The sequence below is a fragment of the Oreochromis niloticus genome, linkage group LG17 (genome assembly GCF_001858045.2).
Source record: "Oreochromis niloticus isolate F11D_XX linkage group LG17, O_niloticus_UMD_NMBU, whole genome shotgun sequence".
Lineage (NCBI taxonomy): Eukaryota > Metazoa > Chordata > Actinopteri > Cichliformes > Cichlidae > Oreochromis > Oreochromis niloticus.
Window position 1 is genome coordinate 29211086 of NC_031981.2, and position 16477 is coordinate 29227562.

Below are 16477 nucleotides of genomic sequence, written 5' to 3' on the forward strand. Positions count from 1 at the left end.
TTTCCCAACACATTTCACACCTTTACTTATCTCTACCCACCCACATGTTCACCCCACCCCCACTTCCTTTGTCACTATTCCCTCCTTAAAACCCATCAACCCCACCTTCCCACACGCAACACAACCTCCACCTTTCCTCTGTTCTTGAGTTCTCCTGCTTTTTCTCCTTTCAACTTCCAGCGATGACTGATTCTGGGTGTATTTATAGTAAGACCAGATAATTTGAATAATAAACCAAGAGGGATGGAGCTCCCTTTCTCCAAACTTTATTATCTCTCCAGCGGGGAACAGTGAACTGTGGTTGTACATCACTTGCACTGGGGCTGACCTTGTGCTGGAGAGATATCTGGGCAACGGTAATGAGAAGCAGCGCACAATGAAGACAGGATGATGAGGCTGGCAGAGACAAACTGCATCATATTTAGGAGGCTTTGGAATGCTCAACGCTGAGTTTCAAAGGTACAAACCCTAACCCTGTTCTAAAAACTCCCTGAAAAGCTTTCAGTTGATCCAAAATGCTGCAGCGAGAGTACGGACTGGGACTAGAAAGCGAGAGCATATTTCTCCCATACTGGTTTCTCTTCTCTCTAAATTCAGAATTGAATTTAAAATCCTTCTCTTCATATACAAAGTCTTGAATAATCAGGCTCCATCTTATCAAAAAGACCTCAAAGTACCATATCACCCTAATAGAGCACTTTGCTTTCACAGGGCTGGCTTACTTGTGGTTTCTAGGATATTAAAAAGCTTTCAGGCCCCTCGTCTGTGGAATCAGCTCCCAGTTTGGATTCAGCAGACAGATTCAAGATTCAAAGTGTTTATTGTCATGTGTCACAAGAGAAAAGGCATTTCTCTGTGCAATGAAATTCTTTCTTTGCTGTCCACCCACAGATGCCGATTAATATATACAATAGAAATATAACATATAAATATAAATAGTACAAATAAATAAATGAAGACAGAAAAGGAGACAAAATCTGGAGATTTGAAACAGAGATGTGTGCAAAAGAGCTATAGCTTAATATGCTGGATTACTATGTAAGATGACCAGATGTGGAAAAAAAATTATTATTACTGTTCAAAATGGGTCAGCTGTTCAAGAGTCTGATGGCAGTGGGGAAGAAGGAGTTGTTGAGTTTAGATGTTCTGGATTTCACACTTCTGAACCTGCACCCCGAGGGCAGAATTGTGAACAGTCCGTGTTGGGGGTGTGTGGGGTCTTTGAGGATGGAGGCAGCTCTCCTCTGGACTGTGATGGTAGATGCTCTGCAGAGAGGGCAGCGGATTTCTGATGATCTTCTCCGCAGTTGTTATCACTCGCTGCAGGCGTTTGTGGTCCATAGCAGTAGTGCTGCCGTGCCATGCAGTGATGCAGCTGGTCAGTGTGTTTTCCTCAATGCAGGTGTAGAACCTGCTGAGGATCTTGGCCGACACACCAAATTTCCTCAGCCTCCTCAGGAAATACAGCCACTGCTGAGCTTCTTGACTAGCTGTGTGGTGTTCAGTGTCCAGGTGAGGTCCTCAGAGATGTAGACGCCCAGGTACCTAAAGCTGCTCACCCTCTCCACTTCAAGGCCCCGGATAAACAGCGGCTCCTCTTCTTCCTCGTGTCCACTATCATCTCCTTTGTCTTGTCAGTGTTGAGGGTGAGGTTGTTGTCCTCACACCATGGCACCAGACCGGCCACCTCTCTCCTGTAAGCCGCCTCGTCTCCTCCAGTGATGCGACCGATCACTGCGATGTCATCCGCAAACTTCAAAATGATGTTTTCTTTGCTGGAGGTGACACAGTCGTGGGTGTACAGGGTGTAGAGGATGGAGCTGAGGACGCAACCTTGTGGGACACCAGTGTTTGTAATAATGCTGGCTGAAGTCCTGGGGTCTGCCAGTCAAAACGTCCTGTAGCCAGTCACATGGGGTGGGGTGCAGGCCGAGTGTTGCCAGCTTGTGAGTGAGTTTGTGTGGGATGACAGTGTTGAAAGCGGAGCTGTAATCAACAAAAAGTACCCTGATGTAGGAGTCTTTGTTTTCCAGACAGACAGACACCCTTTCTACTTTTATTAGGCTTAAATTTTCCTTTTTGATAAAGCATTAATTAGCTCTGGATCAGGTAATCCTGAATTTTTTCACTCATTTCTTCCTGTTAAAAGGGAGTTTTTCCTCCCGTCTGTCATCAAGTGCTTGCTCATAGGCGGTCGTCTGATTGTTGGGGTATTCTTTGTATTATTGTAGACTCTTAAAGTATAAAGCATCTTGAGGAAACCGCTGTTGTGAAATGGCTCGATATAAATACAGTTTAACTGAAATTAAGATTAATCATGTTTGTAAGTACTGGTGGTGCACGGCGAAGGAGGTCATGGAGCGGTTAAAGGAAATAGCCAAATTGGGAATAAACTGTCAAAACTGACAACATAGTACTTCTAAATGTTTGTTTCTTAGAAAGAGAAGGGAGTGAAGCATCAGAGCAGAGGTTAAAATCACATTAATACTCTTCTTGATGCCTGCGGTTCAGCGATCACTTATTCATCATCTGCTGAAATGCTCTTGCTTTTTTCTTTTTTGCTCCCCACATTTTATATTCAACAGAGATTCCACAGAAAATGAGTCAACTTCCTGCAGTCTCCTGACGAAAAATTAATAAATAAAAGTACAAATATATTTTAAAAAATGCACGCATAAAGTCTTCAAGGGAATGTTTGGAATTTATTATGCATTATGTCTGAAAATAATTTGTTTGTTTCACTTTTGTGTGATATAGTACTTTCAAGAACCCTACAGAGCTCTTAATGAAAGTCAGTGGAGGATGTTTAAGGGAGGGAAACAAAAGAAGGCAAATATAAATAAATAAAAAGAAGAAAAGAATAAAATTTAAGAAAAAAACAAACTCCCAGGCTGCAGACACACATACGTGCTGTTGTTCCGCCAGACGAGCGTGATTGATGCCCCCTCCCTCCAGAGGGTAATATCGCCCAGACCAGGAAGCAGCCAACCTTGAATTCCTGCATTACTTCTGAAAGTTGTGCCTTTAGTGTAGCTGCGACAGCTGCAGTTGCACTTCATAAAATGTTACAGTGGATGGATAGCCAGTGAAGGATGTACTGAATAAAGACTCTTTAGAGGTTGAACAGACTGTTCGGCTGCACATCAAAGTCTCTAAAAACTCTCAGCCAATGAAAGCAAAGTGGTGCGCCTTTTATTCCTGATGGTGGTGACAAAGCCAGACTTAAATACACTTTAGAAAGCAGTGCATTCACAGTGTGGCAAACAGCTTTTTACTTAAACTAACTAAAAGAAGTGAATAAAGTCAAACAGATTCCCCTTTTTTCCCCTCATTCATTTTGAACTGTTCAGAGATTTTCCTCGACTAAACTGACAGAAAGTTTTGAAGGTAAAATTACAGGACTTAAAATTATTTCTCAAGCTCACAAGGTCCCTGATGTAGCTCACAAAGGTACATTCATAAAAAATCATGTATTATACATACTGTCATGTATCTGTTAAACTGTGTGGAAATTCTTTGACTCTGGATGTATATGTTAACAATGATTCTGTCCTTGCAGTGGATGGCATTTCCTAGTGTACTTTGGTCATTTTAGCTATGGCCAAAAAAAACACCTCTCTGTATAACAGTGACTCTGCCTTTTGCACATAAACTGTCTCCTTTAGTGGCAGCACGCATGCCAAAGATGACTGTAACCTGTCTCAAAAAGGGGCCTCCAGCAATAATAATGTTGAAGTTGCCAGACTCAAACAAGGAAAGCAAAGGAAAGGAGACTTAAAATGCAATGCTCAATTACAGTGATGACACAGTCTCTTAAGGCTTGAAGATCAAAGACATTCACGCACAGAGATTTCTCCAGATTATTTAAATCTTTTCATCTTCACATCGGGGAAACTGCCTCTCTGGGATGTTGTTTTTATACTTGTGTTACTGACCTGCTATCAGTTAATTAACTGTGAAGCATTCTGCCAGCTGTTTCTCTTTTTATTACCAACAACTTTTTGAGACACTTCACTTCCAAATCAAAATGCGGTAATATTTTTCATGACAACATAAAATTTTTCATTTTAAATATTTGATCTGTTTTCTGTTTTGCAATGTGAATAAAATATGGACCCAGGTCTCCTTGGCCCTGAGTTGGAGAGATGGAAAAATGAATTATTTTAACCCCAAATTAAATAAGACAGACTAGCTTGTTTCAAAGGTTACATTCAATGTGTATTTAGCATGTTAGGGAATTCTCTCTATCTGCCTAAACACAAGGTTATTGTCTTTATAGTGATGTAACACTGGAATATCTACAGCATGAGATGTATTCAGCAATATTATTCAAAACTACACTCTGCATCACACAGAAACGTAACATTAAAAACTGGCTTTAACTGCTTTACACACATCAGATACTGTTGGGAGTATAAGCTGCTTTGCAACATGTTATCAAGAGGAGGCTGTTAGCAAATTTTCATCTTCATTACCCTGAAATGATGCGAGGTGATGTCAATACACTGCACACAGCACACAATTCATTACCAACACAGCTGCTCTGTAATATTTGATGATAAAGAATAAGGTAGGTCCCACTATCTTTTGGCACTGCTGTTTGTTGTCACCATCTTATTACATTCTGTCAATCTCATAACTGGCAGCCAATAATCCTGACAGCTAGCAAGATTGAGTGATTTTCACAAATAAAGCCTCATTTTGTTGGTATTGTGGGAGACAGTAAGTGACTTTGCAGTCCTGGATCGGGAAGGTCACCGCAACATTGGAGAGCCAAGTAGAATAGATTTGAAGCCCGGGCTGAGTGAAGTCCAGGCCACCATAGAGGAGGCAGAGCTGCCAGTTATAGCAGAGAAAAGAGGATTGGTGTGCAAGTGAAACCTGGACAATACAAGGTTACACTGCCATTAGCACCAGGGTTTGAATTTGATATGAGCAGCCACAGGCAAATTATACAGTACTGGAAAAACTAGGGAAATTCACTTTGACTGCACATCAGGTTTTCAGTCCTGCAGGACCTGGATACAAATTCAAAGTACATGCACATGCATTTTTATGTAATGCCCATATACTCAATTACTATTGAATTAAAATGATGTAGACTACTTTTATATTTATTTTATATATTATATAGATTCATATAACAATTTAAGTATATACTTGCTGGTCACTTCATTAGCTACACCTATTCAGCTGCTCATTAATGCAATTATTTAATCAGTCAGTTCCTGGCAGTGACTCAGTGCACTTAAGCATATCGGTTAAACCAAGTATCAGAATGGCAGGGAAAGGGGATTTAAGTGACTTTGAAACGCTCAGACCAGCCAGCCTGTAGCCTCAACTTCCTGTTTTTAGCTAACAAGAGTGACACCTGGTGTGGTCTTCTGCTCCTGTAACCCACCTGTTTCAAGGTTTAATGTTCTGTGCATTTGGAGATGCTCCGAATGTGGAATGGTTGTTGATGGCAGTGTTATGATCCAATGTGGTGTTTGTTTTATGTGTGACTCCTCCAACCAGAGGATGGCTGTCGGTTTCTTCCCCTTTTCTCTCTTAGGAGATGGACACCTGGGCGTGCCTGCTGAGTAGCTGGGCGGAGTCTCTTCCTGTCCTTGGATTGGATAATTGACTAATCACCTGCAGTATTTAACTACCAGATGACAGCCACCTGGCCCCTCTCTCCTAATCTCCACCATTCAACCAAGAACCTGTGTGTTGGTTCGTTGCAGTGTAGAGTCTCTTTGACAAAGTGTTCAGCCAGTATAACCTTGTGTGTGTGTCTGGCATTATTATGTCAATGTTGTAAATAGCTGTAAATAGATTGGTCAAGTAGCAATCGTACACTTTGTTCACCTTGTATATATCCTTCACTGCAGCAGCCTAGTAGGCGTGAGAAGCCATTTTTGTTGATTACGTTTTCTCCTGTTTTTTTGTTTAGGAAGTTAGGTAAGTGAATTTGTCTTTTGTTTGGGTTTCATTTTTGTGTAGGAAAGCGTAGGGACCATTAGGGAGTTTTGTTTGTTATTTTTGGCACTGCTCACTGCTGAAGCTAATAAATGGCTGCTTAGCACTTTAAAAGTTACGACTGTTTGTGTTCTTGCTTTGGTGGAGCGGGAGTGGGCCAATTTCTTGTTGCGTTCAATACATGCCTGGACAAAGAACGTAACATTAATTGGGGGCTCGTCCATTTTTTCTTTTTTTTTTTTCTTCCGTCGGGCTGGCTTGGAGTGTGGGCTGTTTTGTGCTTTGTTCTTTTTCGTTGCTGTTGTCGCAGGTGGGTTGCCTGTGTTCTTGGTTGGCTCTGCTATTCTGGTTGGCAGTTTTTTCTTGTGTGGGAGGGTGTGTGTGTTAGTATGGAATTTAAATTGGAGGATTTCACTTTAGGCCCAACTGAAGAAAAGTTGGACAGATGTAAAAAGGATGACCTCATTCTTATTGCCAATTTCTTTGATGTGACTGTGCCACTGAATGCAAAGAAGAAGGAGCTTAAAGAGCTCCTGTGTATTAAACTGCATGAAAGGGGGTTGTTTGGTGAGCCAGGTCCTGCAGAGGGTGTTGAGCTGGGTGCTGTTGCTGGTATTCCTGCCCCACTGAAAAATCTCCCTCCTCAACCTGGCCCTTCTGCGGAAGAGCTGCAGTTAACGCTGCGCATAAAGGAGGTGGAGTTAAAGAAGCAGCAGTTGGAGGTGGATGCCATGCACTTAAGGGTGAGGGCTCTGGAGATAGAGAGGGGAGCCTCTGTATCTGCCAGTCCTCCTACACCTCTGTCAGCTCCGCAGTCGCCATCCCCTAAGCCAGACGACAGCTTTGATGTAAGTAGGCACATCAAATTAGTCCCTGCATTTAGAGAAACTGAGGTAGACTCTTATTTCACATTGTTTGAGCGCATTGCAGGGGCACTACACTGGCCAAAGAATGTATGGTCTCTTTTACTTCAATGCAAATTGGTGGGGAAAGCTCAAGAGGTATGCACAGCTCTTTCACTTGAGGACAGTTTGGACTATGACATTGTGAAAGCTGCTGTCCTGCGTGCATACGAGCTTGTGCCAGAGGCATATAGGCAAAAATTTAGGAATGTGAAAAAATCTGCCACCCAGACTTATGTGGAGTTTGCCAGAGAAAAGAAAACTCTGTTTGATAAATGGTGTCATGCTACAAAAGTAAAAACCTTAGATGACTTGCGTGAGTTGGTGTTGTTAGAAGAGTTCAAAAGTCAACTCCCAGAAAAAGTGGTAACCTACTTAAACGAACAGAAGGTTACAACTCTTGCCGCTGCTGCTGTACAGGCTGATGAGTTTGTGTTGACACACAAAGCGGTGTTTTCATCTCCTGTTCACAGCCCACAGACCTCAGTTAGCCCACAAATCTGGTCTCCAAAGAGCACCCGTCGTACCACCACCTCATCCATTGAAGAAAGAGAGTGTTATTATTGCCATGAGCAGGGACACCTCATTGCTGCTTGTCCCATTCTGAAAAGAAAGGAACAGATCAGGAAGGGTAAGTCTCCTTCCCCAATAAACCTTCTACAGACCAAACCTCATTCCTTAGAAGATGTGACTGTAATTCAAAGTGATAAAGTAGATGAAGAGTTTAAGCCTTTTGTGTCAAAGGGTTTTGTTTCATTGATAGGAGAAGAAAAGCGGGCTCCTGTTAGTATTTTGCGGGACACTGGTGCAAAACAGTCACTCATCCGTGAGGGTGTCTTGCCGTTCTCAGCTCAATCCTATTGTGGTGCTGATGTGTTAGCCTGGGGAGTTAGAATGCGTGTAATGCGTGTGCCTTTGCACTCTGTGCAGCTCTCGTCTCAGTTTGTGTCGGGTGAGGTTAAACTTGGTGTGCGACCCCAGTTACCAGTTGCAGGCATTGACATCATCCTTGGAAACGATCTAGCTGGCTGCAAAGTTTTTCCGTTGCCTGAGGTAGTTGAAACACCACTTGCAGACACTAGCGGTTCTGATCTTGCCGCACCGAACTGTGTTCCTTTGTTTCCTGTGTGTGCTGTGACACGTGCGCAGGCACGCAAACATGGAGACTTGGTGGATCTTAGCGACTCTTTCTTAAGTGATTCAGATCCAACAAGCTTGCCACCCGAATGTGAAAGTACCCCTGTTTCGGTAGAGCTTCAGCCTGATGAGGAAGCTATGACACTCTCAGTAGATAAAGACAAGCTTATAGAAGCCCAGAAAAATGATGAAAGCTTGTCATCCTGTTGGGCTTATGTGAAGGAACCTAAGTGTGGGAAATCTGCATCTTACCTCATTGAGGATGGGGTGCTGATGCGCTACTGGACTCCCAGTTCTGGCTGCACACATGAGGGAGTGCAGCAAATTGTTGTTCCACAGTCATTCCGTTCCCAGGTCCTAAGCTTAGCACATGACCACATCATGTCTGGTCATTTGGGAATTACAAAAACATACAACCGTGTCCTCCGTTACTTCTTCTGGCCTGGTCTCAAATCTGATGTGGTAAAATTCTGCCGCTCGTGCCACACATGTCAGCTTGCCGGTAAACCAAATCAGGTGATTCCAGCAGCTCCGTTAAAACCCATCCCAGTCGTTGGGGAACCATTTGAGCAGGTCATTGTTGATTGTGTTGGTCCTCTTCCAAAAACAAAGTCCGGGAACCAATACCTCCTCACCATGATGTGTACTGCCACCCGTTATCCTGAGGCCATTCCGTTGCGCTCATTAAAAACACGTGGGATTGTGAAAGCACTTGTTAAGTTCTTCTCTACCTTTGGACTGCCAAAACGCATCCAAACAGATCAAGGCACAAATTTTATGTCTAAAATCTTTGCCCAGGTCATGACAGAGCTCGGTGTCACCCATCACACTTCTAGCGCGTATCACCCGGAGAGTCAGGGTGCATTAGAAAGGTTCCACCAAACTCTGAAAAACATGCTTCGCAAATTTTGCACTGAGTCAAGCCGTGCGTGGGATGAAGGGTTGCCACTACTGTTGTTCGCCGTCAGAGAGACATGCCAGGAGTCTTTGGGGTTCAGTCCAGCTGATTTAGTTTTTGGCCACACGGTGCGTGGTCCGCTACGTCTTCTGAGAGAGAAATTTCTCTCAGATAGGCATCGTCCGAAAGAAAACATTCTGGACTATGTTAGTTTGTTTAAAGAGAGGCTGCATAATGCTTGCAATTTTGCTCGTGACGCGCTAGCAAAGGCTCAGATCAGAATGAAAACCCATTTTGATAGAAAGTCTGTAGCACGGATGTTCCAGTCAGGTGATCGCGTGTTGGTTTTCTTGCCTGTCGTTGGTTCTCCCCTGCAGGCAAAGTTTTCCGGTCCGTATGTCATTGAGCGCAAACTAAGTGAAACCGATTATGTTGTGTTAACCCCTGATCGTAAGAAGAAAAGTCGCGTCTGTCACATCAACATGCTGAAGGAGTACATTGATCGTGAATGCTCTAGTCTGTCACCTATTGTGTCGGTGTCCGTCTCTCAACCCTTATATAGTCCCTGCGATGATGGGTTGGATGACAGGCACAGCTCTGTTTCTGGTGCGCGTCTTAGGAACTCTGAAATCTTGGCTGACTTGGATGTCTATTTAGCACATCTGTCTGATCCCGCCAAATCTGATGTCCGTGAGCTCATTAAAACTTACCCAACTCTGTTTGGTGATATCCCCACTCAAACGCATGTACTAAGCCACGATATTGATGTGGGTGATCACAAGCCCATAAAGCAACATGCATATAGAGTAAATCCCACTAAGCGTGCCATAATGCAGCAAGAAGTCCAGTATCTTCTTGACCATGGTTTTGCTCTTCCCAGTAATAGCTCTTGGAGCTCACCATCACTTCTCGTCCCAAAGCCCGATCAAACCTCCCGTTTCTGTAATGACTTCCGAAAAGTGAATGCTGTAACAAAACCAGACTCTTTCCCACTCCCACGCATGGATGACTTGGTTGACCGTGTCGGATCAGCAACCTTCGTGACCAAGCTTGATCTCCTAAAGGGATACTGGCAGGTTCCGTTAACTGACCGTGCATCCGAAATCAGTGCCTTTGTTACGCCTGACCATTTTTTGCAGTATACCGTCATGCCGTTCGGGTTAAGAAATGCCCCAGCCACCTTCCAGCGACTGATGAACACTGTGTTACATGGAGTCAGAAATTGTGAAGTGTATCTGGATGATATAGTGGCCTATTCATCCACCTGGACTGAACACCTCAAAACTCTCAGTGAAATATTTGACCGTTTGCGTGATGCCTCTCTGACACTGAACTTGGCTAAGTGTGAGTTTGGAAAGGCTGTGGTAACCTACCTAGGGAAACAAGTAGGACAGGGTCAAGTCCTCCCTGTTGCTGTGAAAGTGCAGGCAATATTAAATTTCCCAGCTCCGCAGACGCGTCGGGAGCTGCGGCGTTTTCTAGGCATGGCAGGTTATTATCGTGGGTTCTGCAAAAACTTCTCCGAGGTAGTAGCCCCACTAACCAGTCTTGCCAGTCCAAAATCACCATTTGTGTGGTCAGAGACATGTCAGTTTGCTTTCGAAGCTGCCAAAGCTCTCCTTTGCAGTGCTCCGGTGTTGGCCGCCCCTGATTTCACACGTCCGTTCAAACTTGAGGTGGACGCCAGTGCTTTGGGGGCTGGTGCAGTGCTTTTGCAGGAGGATGAAAATGGCATTGACCATCCAGTCTGTTTCTTTTCCAAAAAATTCCTAAAACACCAATTGCATTACAGCACAATTGAGAAGGAAGCCTTAGCCTTATTGCTAGCCTTGCAGCACTTTGAAGTGTACCTTGGGTCCAGTCTCGTTCCAACCGTCGTGTTCTCTGACCACAACCCTCTCCAGTTCCTAACTCGGATGCAGAACAGCAACCAGCGCCTTATGCGCTGGTCCTTACTCCTCCAGGACTTCAACATTGAAATCCGATACAAAAAGGGCTCAGAGAATGTCATGGCTGATGCCCTCTCTAGGTCTTGAATCAACATTTCATTTGGGGTTAAATGTTTGATTTTTGGGTGGGGGGAAATGTTATGATCCAATGTGGTGTTTGTTTTATGTGTGACTCCTCCAACCAGAGGATGGCTGTCGGTTTCTTCCCCTTTTCTCTCTTAGGAGATGGACACCTGGGCGTGCCTGCTGAGTAGCTGGGCGGAGTCTCTTCCTGTCCTTGGATTGGATAATTGACTAATCACCTGCAGTATTTAACTACCAGATGACAGCCACCTGGCCCCTCTCTCCTAATCTCCACCATTCAACCAAGAACCTGTGTGTTGGTTCGTTGCAGTGTAGAGTCTCTTTGACAAAGTGTTCAGCCAGTATAACCTTGTGTGTGTGTCTGGCATTATTATGTCAATGTTGTAAATAGCTGTAAATTGGTCAAGTAGCAATCGTACACTTTGTTCACCTTGTATATATCCTTCACTGCAGCAGCCTAGTAGGCGTGAGAAGCCATTTTTGTTGATTACGTTTTCTCCTGTTTTTTTGTTTAGGAAGTTAGGTAAGTGAATTTGTCTTTTGTTTGGGTTTCATTTTTGTGTAGGAAAGCGTAGGGACCATTAGGGAGTTTTGTTTGTTATTTTTGGCACTGCTCACTGCTGAAGCTAATAAATGGCTGCTTAGCACTTTAAAAGTTACGACTGTTTGTGTTCTTGCTTTGGTGGAGCGGGAGTGGGCCAATTTCTTGTTGCGTTCAATACATGCCTGGACAAAGAACGTAACAGCAGGTTCACATGGGCCTATCAAAGTTGGACAGTATAAGATTGAAAAAATGTAATGAGTCTTCATTTCCGCTGTGGTATTCAGAAAAATAGGGTCTCAATTTGGTGTAAAAAACAAACAAACAAAAAACAAAATGGAATTATGGACCCCTTCTGCCATGTATCTAGGGTTCGTATTTTCTTGGGATACTTAAGGCCATCTAATACCATTTGAGCCAGCCTGAGTATTGTTGTTGACCATGTCCATATCACATTATACCCATCATATTGTGGCTGCTTCCAACACGACAACATTTTACAAACATCAGATCATCTCAATCTGGTTTCTTGAACATGGCAGAGAGTTCACTGTACTCAAACGGTCTCTGCAGTCATCAGATCTCAATCCAACAGAGCACCTTTGGAATGTGATGAAACAAAGATTCACATTATGCATGTGCAACTGACAAATCTGGGGCGTCTGTGCAATGCTGTCATGTTGATTTGGACCAAAACCTGTGAAGAATGTACCTAGCACCTTCTTGAATCTATGCCACAAAGAATTAACTAATGCAGTGATTGGTGAGTCTATACATGCATATTAACTGTAATGACAAACATTGTTTGGAATGACAGCAGTACAAGCTGTAGTGAGTAAATTAAACCACATGGTAGGCCTATATCTTTACCGAACATTTTCATGAGGAGCCTTTTTACCATTTTTAGATATTCATTTCATTATTTAGCCCACTGTTTAAACCCACATGTTAAGCTATCCACTTTTTCTATGCAGCAGCTTTAGCTAAGCTTTTATTTCCTTCCAGTACCACAGAAGCTTATATTCTTGGCATTTCTGTAGATATTCCAGAATGAATTTCTGTGCTTCAAAAAACCCAAAACAAACTGTATGCTTTGCCAAAGGAGCCCCACTAGCTTGAACGCTAGCATACTTGATGAATGCTAATTGATCTGGCCATCCTATTATATTTGATATTTTTTAAGAAAGAATGATGATAAAGAACAGTGTCAGGAGTTATACTAACACGATGGTATGATATGGATATGGCTTCCAGTCACATTTCTAATAAAACGGGGCTTCTTACCTCCACCCTTGTGCTCTTAAGACTGCATTATACTTTATGTTTGCTTGGGTCCAAGTCACGTAAATTTCATCATTGATTGGGCTGACTGCGAAGAATTTGCATAATTTACAGACTTCAGCTGGACTTTAAAGAAGTATAACAAGAGTTACAATTTGGCCATTTGACCTCCAGCTGTTTGTGCCTGTAACAGAGTATAATCTAGGATTAACACTCTCCAAAGAAATCTCACACTAAATAAAGGCACCGTTCAACTGCATTATTTTAGTGGGAAAAAATTGATAGGATTTAACTTTGCATACTTGATTTTCTGACTGTCTGAAGAACTTAACAAAGAAACTAACCAATACTAATGGGAGTTTAAGTTGTACTTGTTTCTCCTAACCTTTCAGTTTATTAAATAATTCATCCTGATTTGATATTTAGTTCCTGTCAACCAATTTCCTGCTCTGTTTGGTTATTGTTGGCTTTTGTGTATTCCTGTCTTTGTTAGTTTTCCTTCCTTTTTTATATCCAACGGTGCAATAGACTCACAATAGTTGAAATGCAATGCAATTCCCTGGTATTCTTATTCCTTTTATTCTTTTTATCCCTATTATATACTCTTTATATGTGTCTCTGTATTTATATATGTGTATGTGTGTATATATGGTATATTTCTGCTCACGTTCTGCAACTTCTGTCGGTGCTGTGCTACAGGAAACTGAATTTCCTGGAGGAACCCACCCGAGGGATTAATAAAGTTTCATCTAATCTAGTCCTTTCTGATTTTGTCCCCTATCCTGATTAAGTGTAATTCATGGTCCAACAAATGTGTCAGTCGAAGGTGTTTGCTATGCTGGACCATAAATTCTGCTTTAGTTGCACCTGTGTTGTCCTTAGCCTAGCGCCCTCCTCAGTACCTCCAGTTGTTCATTTACTTCCTGTCAGAGTGTCTTGCACTTCCTGTAGTCAAACATGTAGTATTTTCTAGTGTGTCTATAATCCCATGTCGTTTCCGTTGTGGAACTGTTGATTACCCTTTGCATGACCCGATGGTCTGTTCTTGCATTTTGCCTGTGCCTTGTTGGATTTGTTTGCTCCACTCATGTTTTCACATTAAAGATTTGAATTTTTACTTTGGGGCTGCCCTCTTTTGTTCCGTGTTTAGATCATCCAGCTGTGGCGATTCTCAAAAAGCATGTGCACTTTGAAGTCAATAAAGTAATAAGTAACCTGTTAACATGACGATAAATTTAGTTGTGCTATAACTGCTGATAGATAAATGATTATTATACATGGACAGAATCTCCAGTGTGCAGGAAATCATTAATATAATGATTATCATGAGCAACACAGACAGAACCGTTGGTCTGCAATTACTAATGGGTTTTTTGGAGTATTACTGTGTTGTCTCACTGTTTCTCTCCACTAAATACACTTTGGGAGCCCTAGACTTTTTCAAGTCATTTACCCAAATGACCCGCACCCCCCATACTGTACTGTAACTCTGCAACTTTGTTGTAAAACTACAGGAACAGAATAACTCGGACCACAGCTTTGTCTGGAACATATGCAGCAGTCTGTTCATTTGAAGTCATGTTTTTGTCCATCTGAAGAAAGTAACTCCAATATTCAATTTGTTTTATCCACCATTTCTATCACTACCTCCAGAGCTTTATCTGGCTGTGCCTCACAGAGTTCACCAACTCATCTCTACCTCTGCAGGTCTTCTGTTCGTTGGGGAGTAGATACATCCAGTGGATTTTTAGAGCTTTGTAACTGAAAACAGCCTCATGCTGCATCCAAAAACAGCCTCATGAGATTTGCTGTCCACTACCAGAGATCCGTTTCACGCTGTCACATTACTTGGACATTGTCATTACAGTTTTTATAAAAATCTATACAATCAACTTTAATGGGCTGATTATGTTTCATCAAAAAATGCCTTGTACTGTACACAAAACAGGACAGTTGGGCACCTGTTATTGCAAATTCATTCAACTATGTGACAGTTAATCCTCTTAACAGAGAGCCTGCTTTTTTCCCCTTCCCTGTTCCCCCATCTGGCGATGTGGCCAGCAAATCTGAGTATAGTATACAGAGAAGAAAGCTTTCCCCTGGAACAGCCTGGTAAAGTCTGGGACTTATATTTAAGACATTTTTGAGGTTTATGTTTTTTGTATTTATTTTTCTTTATGCTCCTGTTTTCAATTTGTTGTGCTTTTAGTTTTTAAACCTGATGATTGTTCACTCACAGCTTTGTGTCAGTAATCATTTTGCTCATTTTTTCCATTGTAATGCAGGAAAAGTATAGTGAGAAATGAGATGCTGATTGTGGATTTAAAACTGAGACAGTGTTAACTTGTGGCTCCTATTTAAGCAGTGAACACAGTCTTTTATGGTTGTTGGTACAGCAAGTTCCAGGGTTTGTTTGGGGACAAAGAGTGTATCAAAAAATCTTCTGTCTTTTCAAGGGACAAGCTGTTGAAAAAGGGTGACAAAGGCCTTCATAAACTGTTAACTGTGGTGTAAAGCCTGACTCAACATTTGGGAAAGCTAGCAACACAGGGGACTGGGCAACTTCACTGCAAATACAGTTTGGCCCCAGGCAATACGTTAAATACAAGCCTAGTTCTTCATGCTGAATTTTAATAGATTTGAAAAATGTTGTGGACAGAAATCCCAGCCTCAGTGTTGGTGCCATGAATAATGAAAATGTTGACTTTCCCCTTTTTCCATCCGTGGCAGATGCAAAACAGAACTGTAGATGATTTAAAGTCATAATAAGACTAATGAAATTTTTACTCAGTGCTGACTGAAACCAAACAGAGCTGCATATCAGAAAAATAACACTGACATTTTCAGCTGATTGTCTTCTAATCAGTGTTTTTCCATCCCTATATGCCCAAAGTGTACCCATCTTCTGATAGCTTCACCCAGCTGGATAAATCATGGGGATGTGGTGGACCAGGAAACTCACATCATGTATGTGTAGCTGCCAAATCTGCAGCAGTTATTACGTAAATCTGGACCAAAATCTTGGAGGAATTTTTACACTACATTGTTAATTCTACACTATGAAGAACTAAAGCAGTTCTGATTGCAAAGTGGGCCCAACCTGATACTAGCAAGATGTACCTACCACAGTAGCTGGTGAGTGTAGAGTTTTGAAATTCAGGGTTTGAAGGTCAAATTAATGAAGATATGTGTTCTGTATATTGAATACACATAAACATACCTACATTACCCGATTAAAAGGGACATGAAATACTACACACATAAAGGGTAATAAACAGCATTGAGCCCTGCTCTCTAAAGCTGACAGGGATGTAACATTGTCTGTGAAGCTGGATTTAAGAAATAAGTGCTTAAGGTTAAAATGTTAAAAGCTTAAAGTTAAAATTGGTTGGTTGGTTGCAGCTAATAGACTTACATTAGTTTATGTTAGCTAACCAGTGACAGAATCGACAACTAACGACACTAAAACTCTTTTTCCAAACATAACCAAATAGTTTACAAAATCAGATTACTACATGCGTATCACATCGATTACGATTCGAAATCCCAACATCCATAAGCAAGTCTGCAAGGAAGATTTCCTGATGTGCATGTAGTGGGCTGTTATGTTGTAAACTGCCTGGATTAGCTTGGGAAGAGCGAGATTATTTTATTTCATTTAATAGCGCTGTTTGCATTATCTGTCATGCGGCGGCTGTGTGAAGGTGAGAGAGGACCCAAATGC

General features: G+C 42.1%; 1 protein-coding gene across 1 annotated transcript; it reads left to right on the forward strand.

The window, feature by feature from the left end:
- The first annotated feature begins 5448 nt into the window (after positions 1-5448).
- Positions 5449-11294, forward strand: LOC112842580 (uncharacterized). Its single transcript, XM_025899376.1, has 2 exons — positions 5449-7494; positions 11070-11294. The coding sequence occupies exons 1-2, from the start codon at positions 6351-6353 to the stop codon at positions 11099-11101; spliced, it is 1176 nt and encodes a 391-aa protein (XP_025755161.1). The 5' UTR covers positions 5449-6350; the 3' UTR covers positions 11102-11294.
- The last annotated feature ends 5183 nt before the right edge of the window (positions 11295-16477 follow it).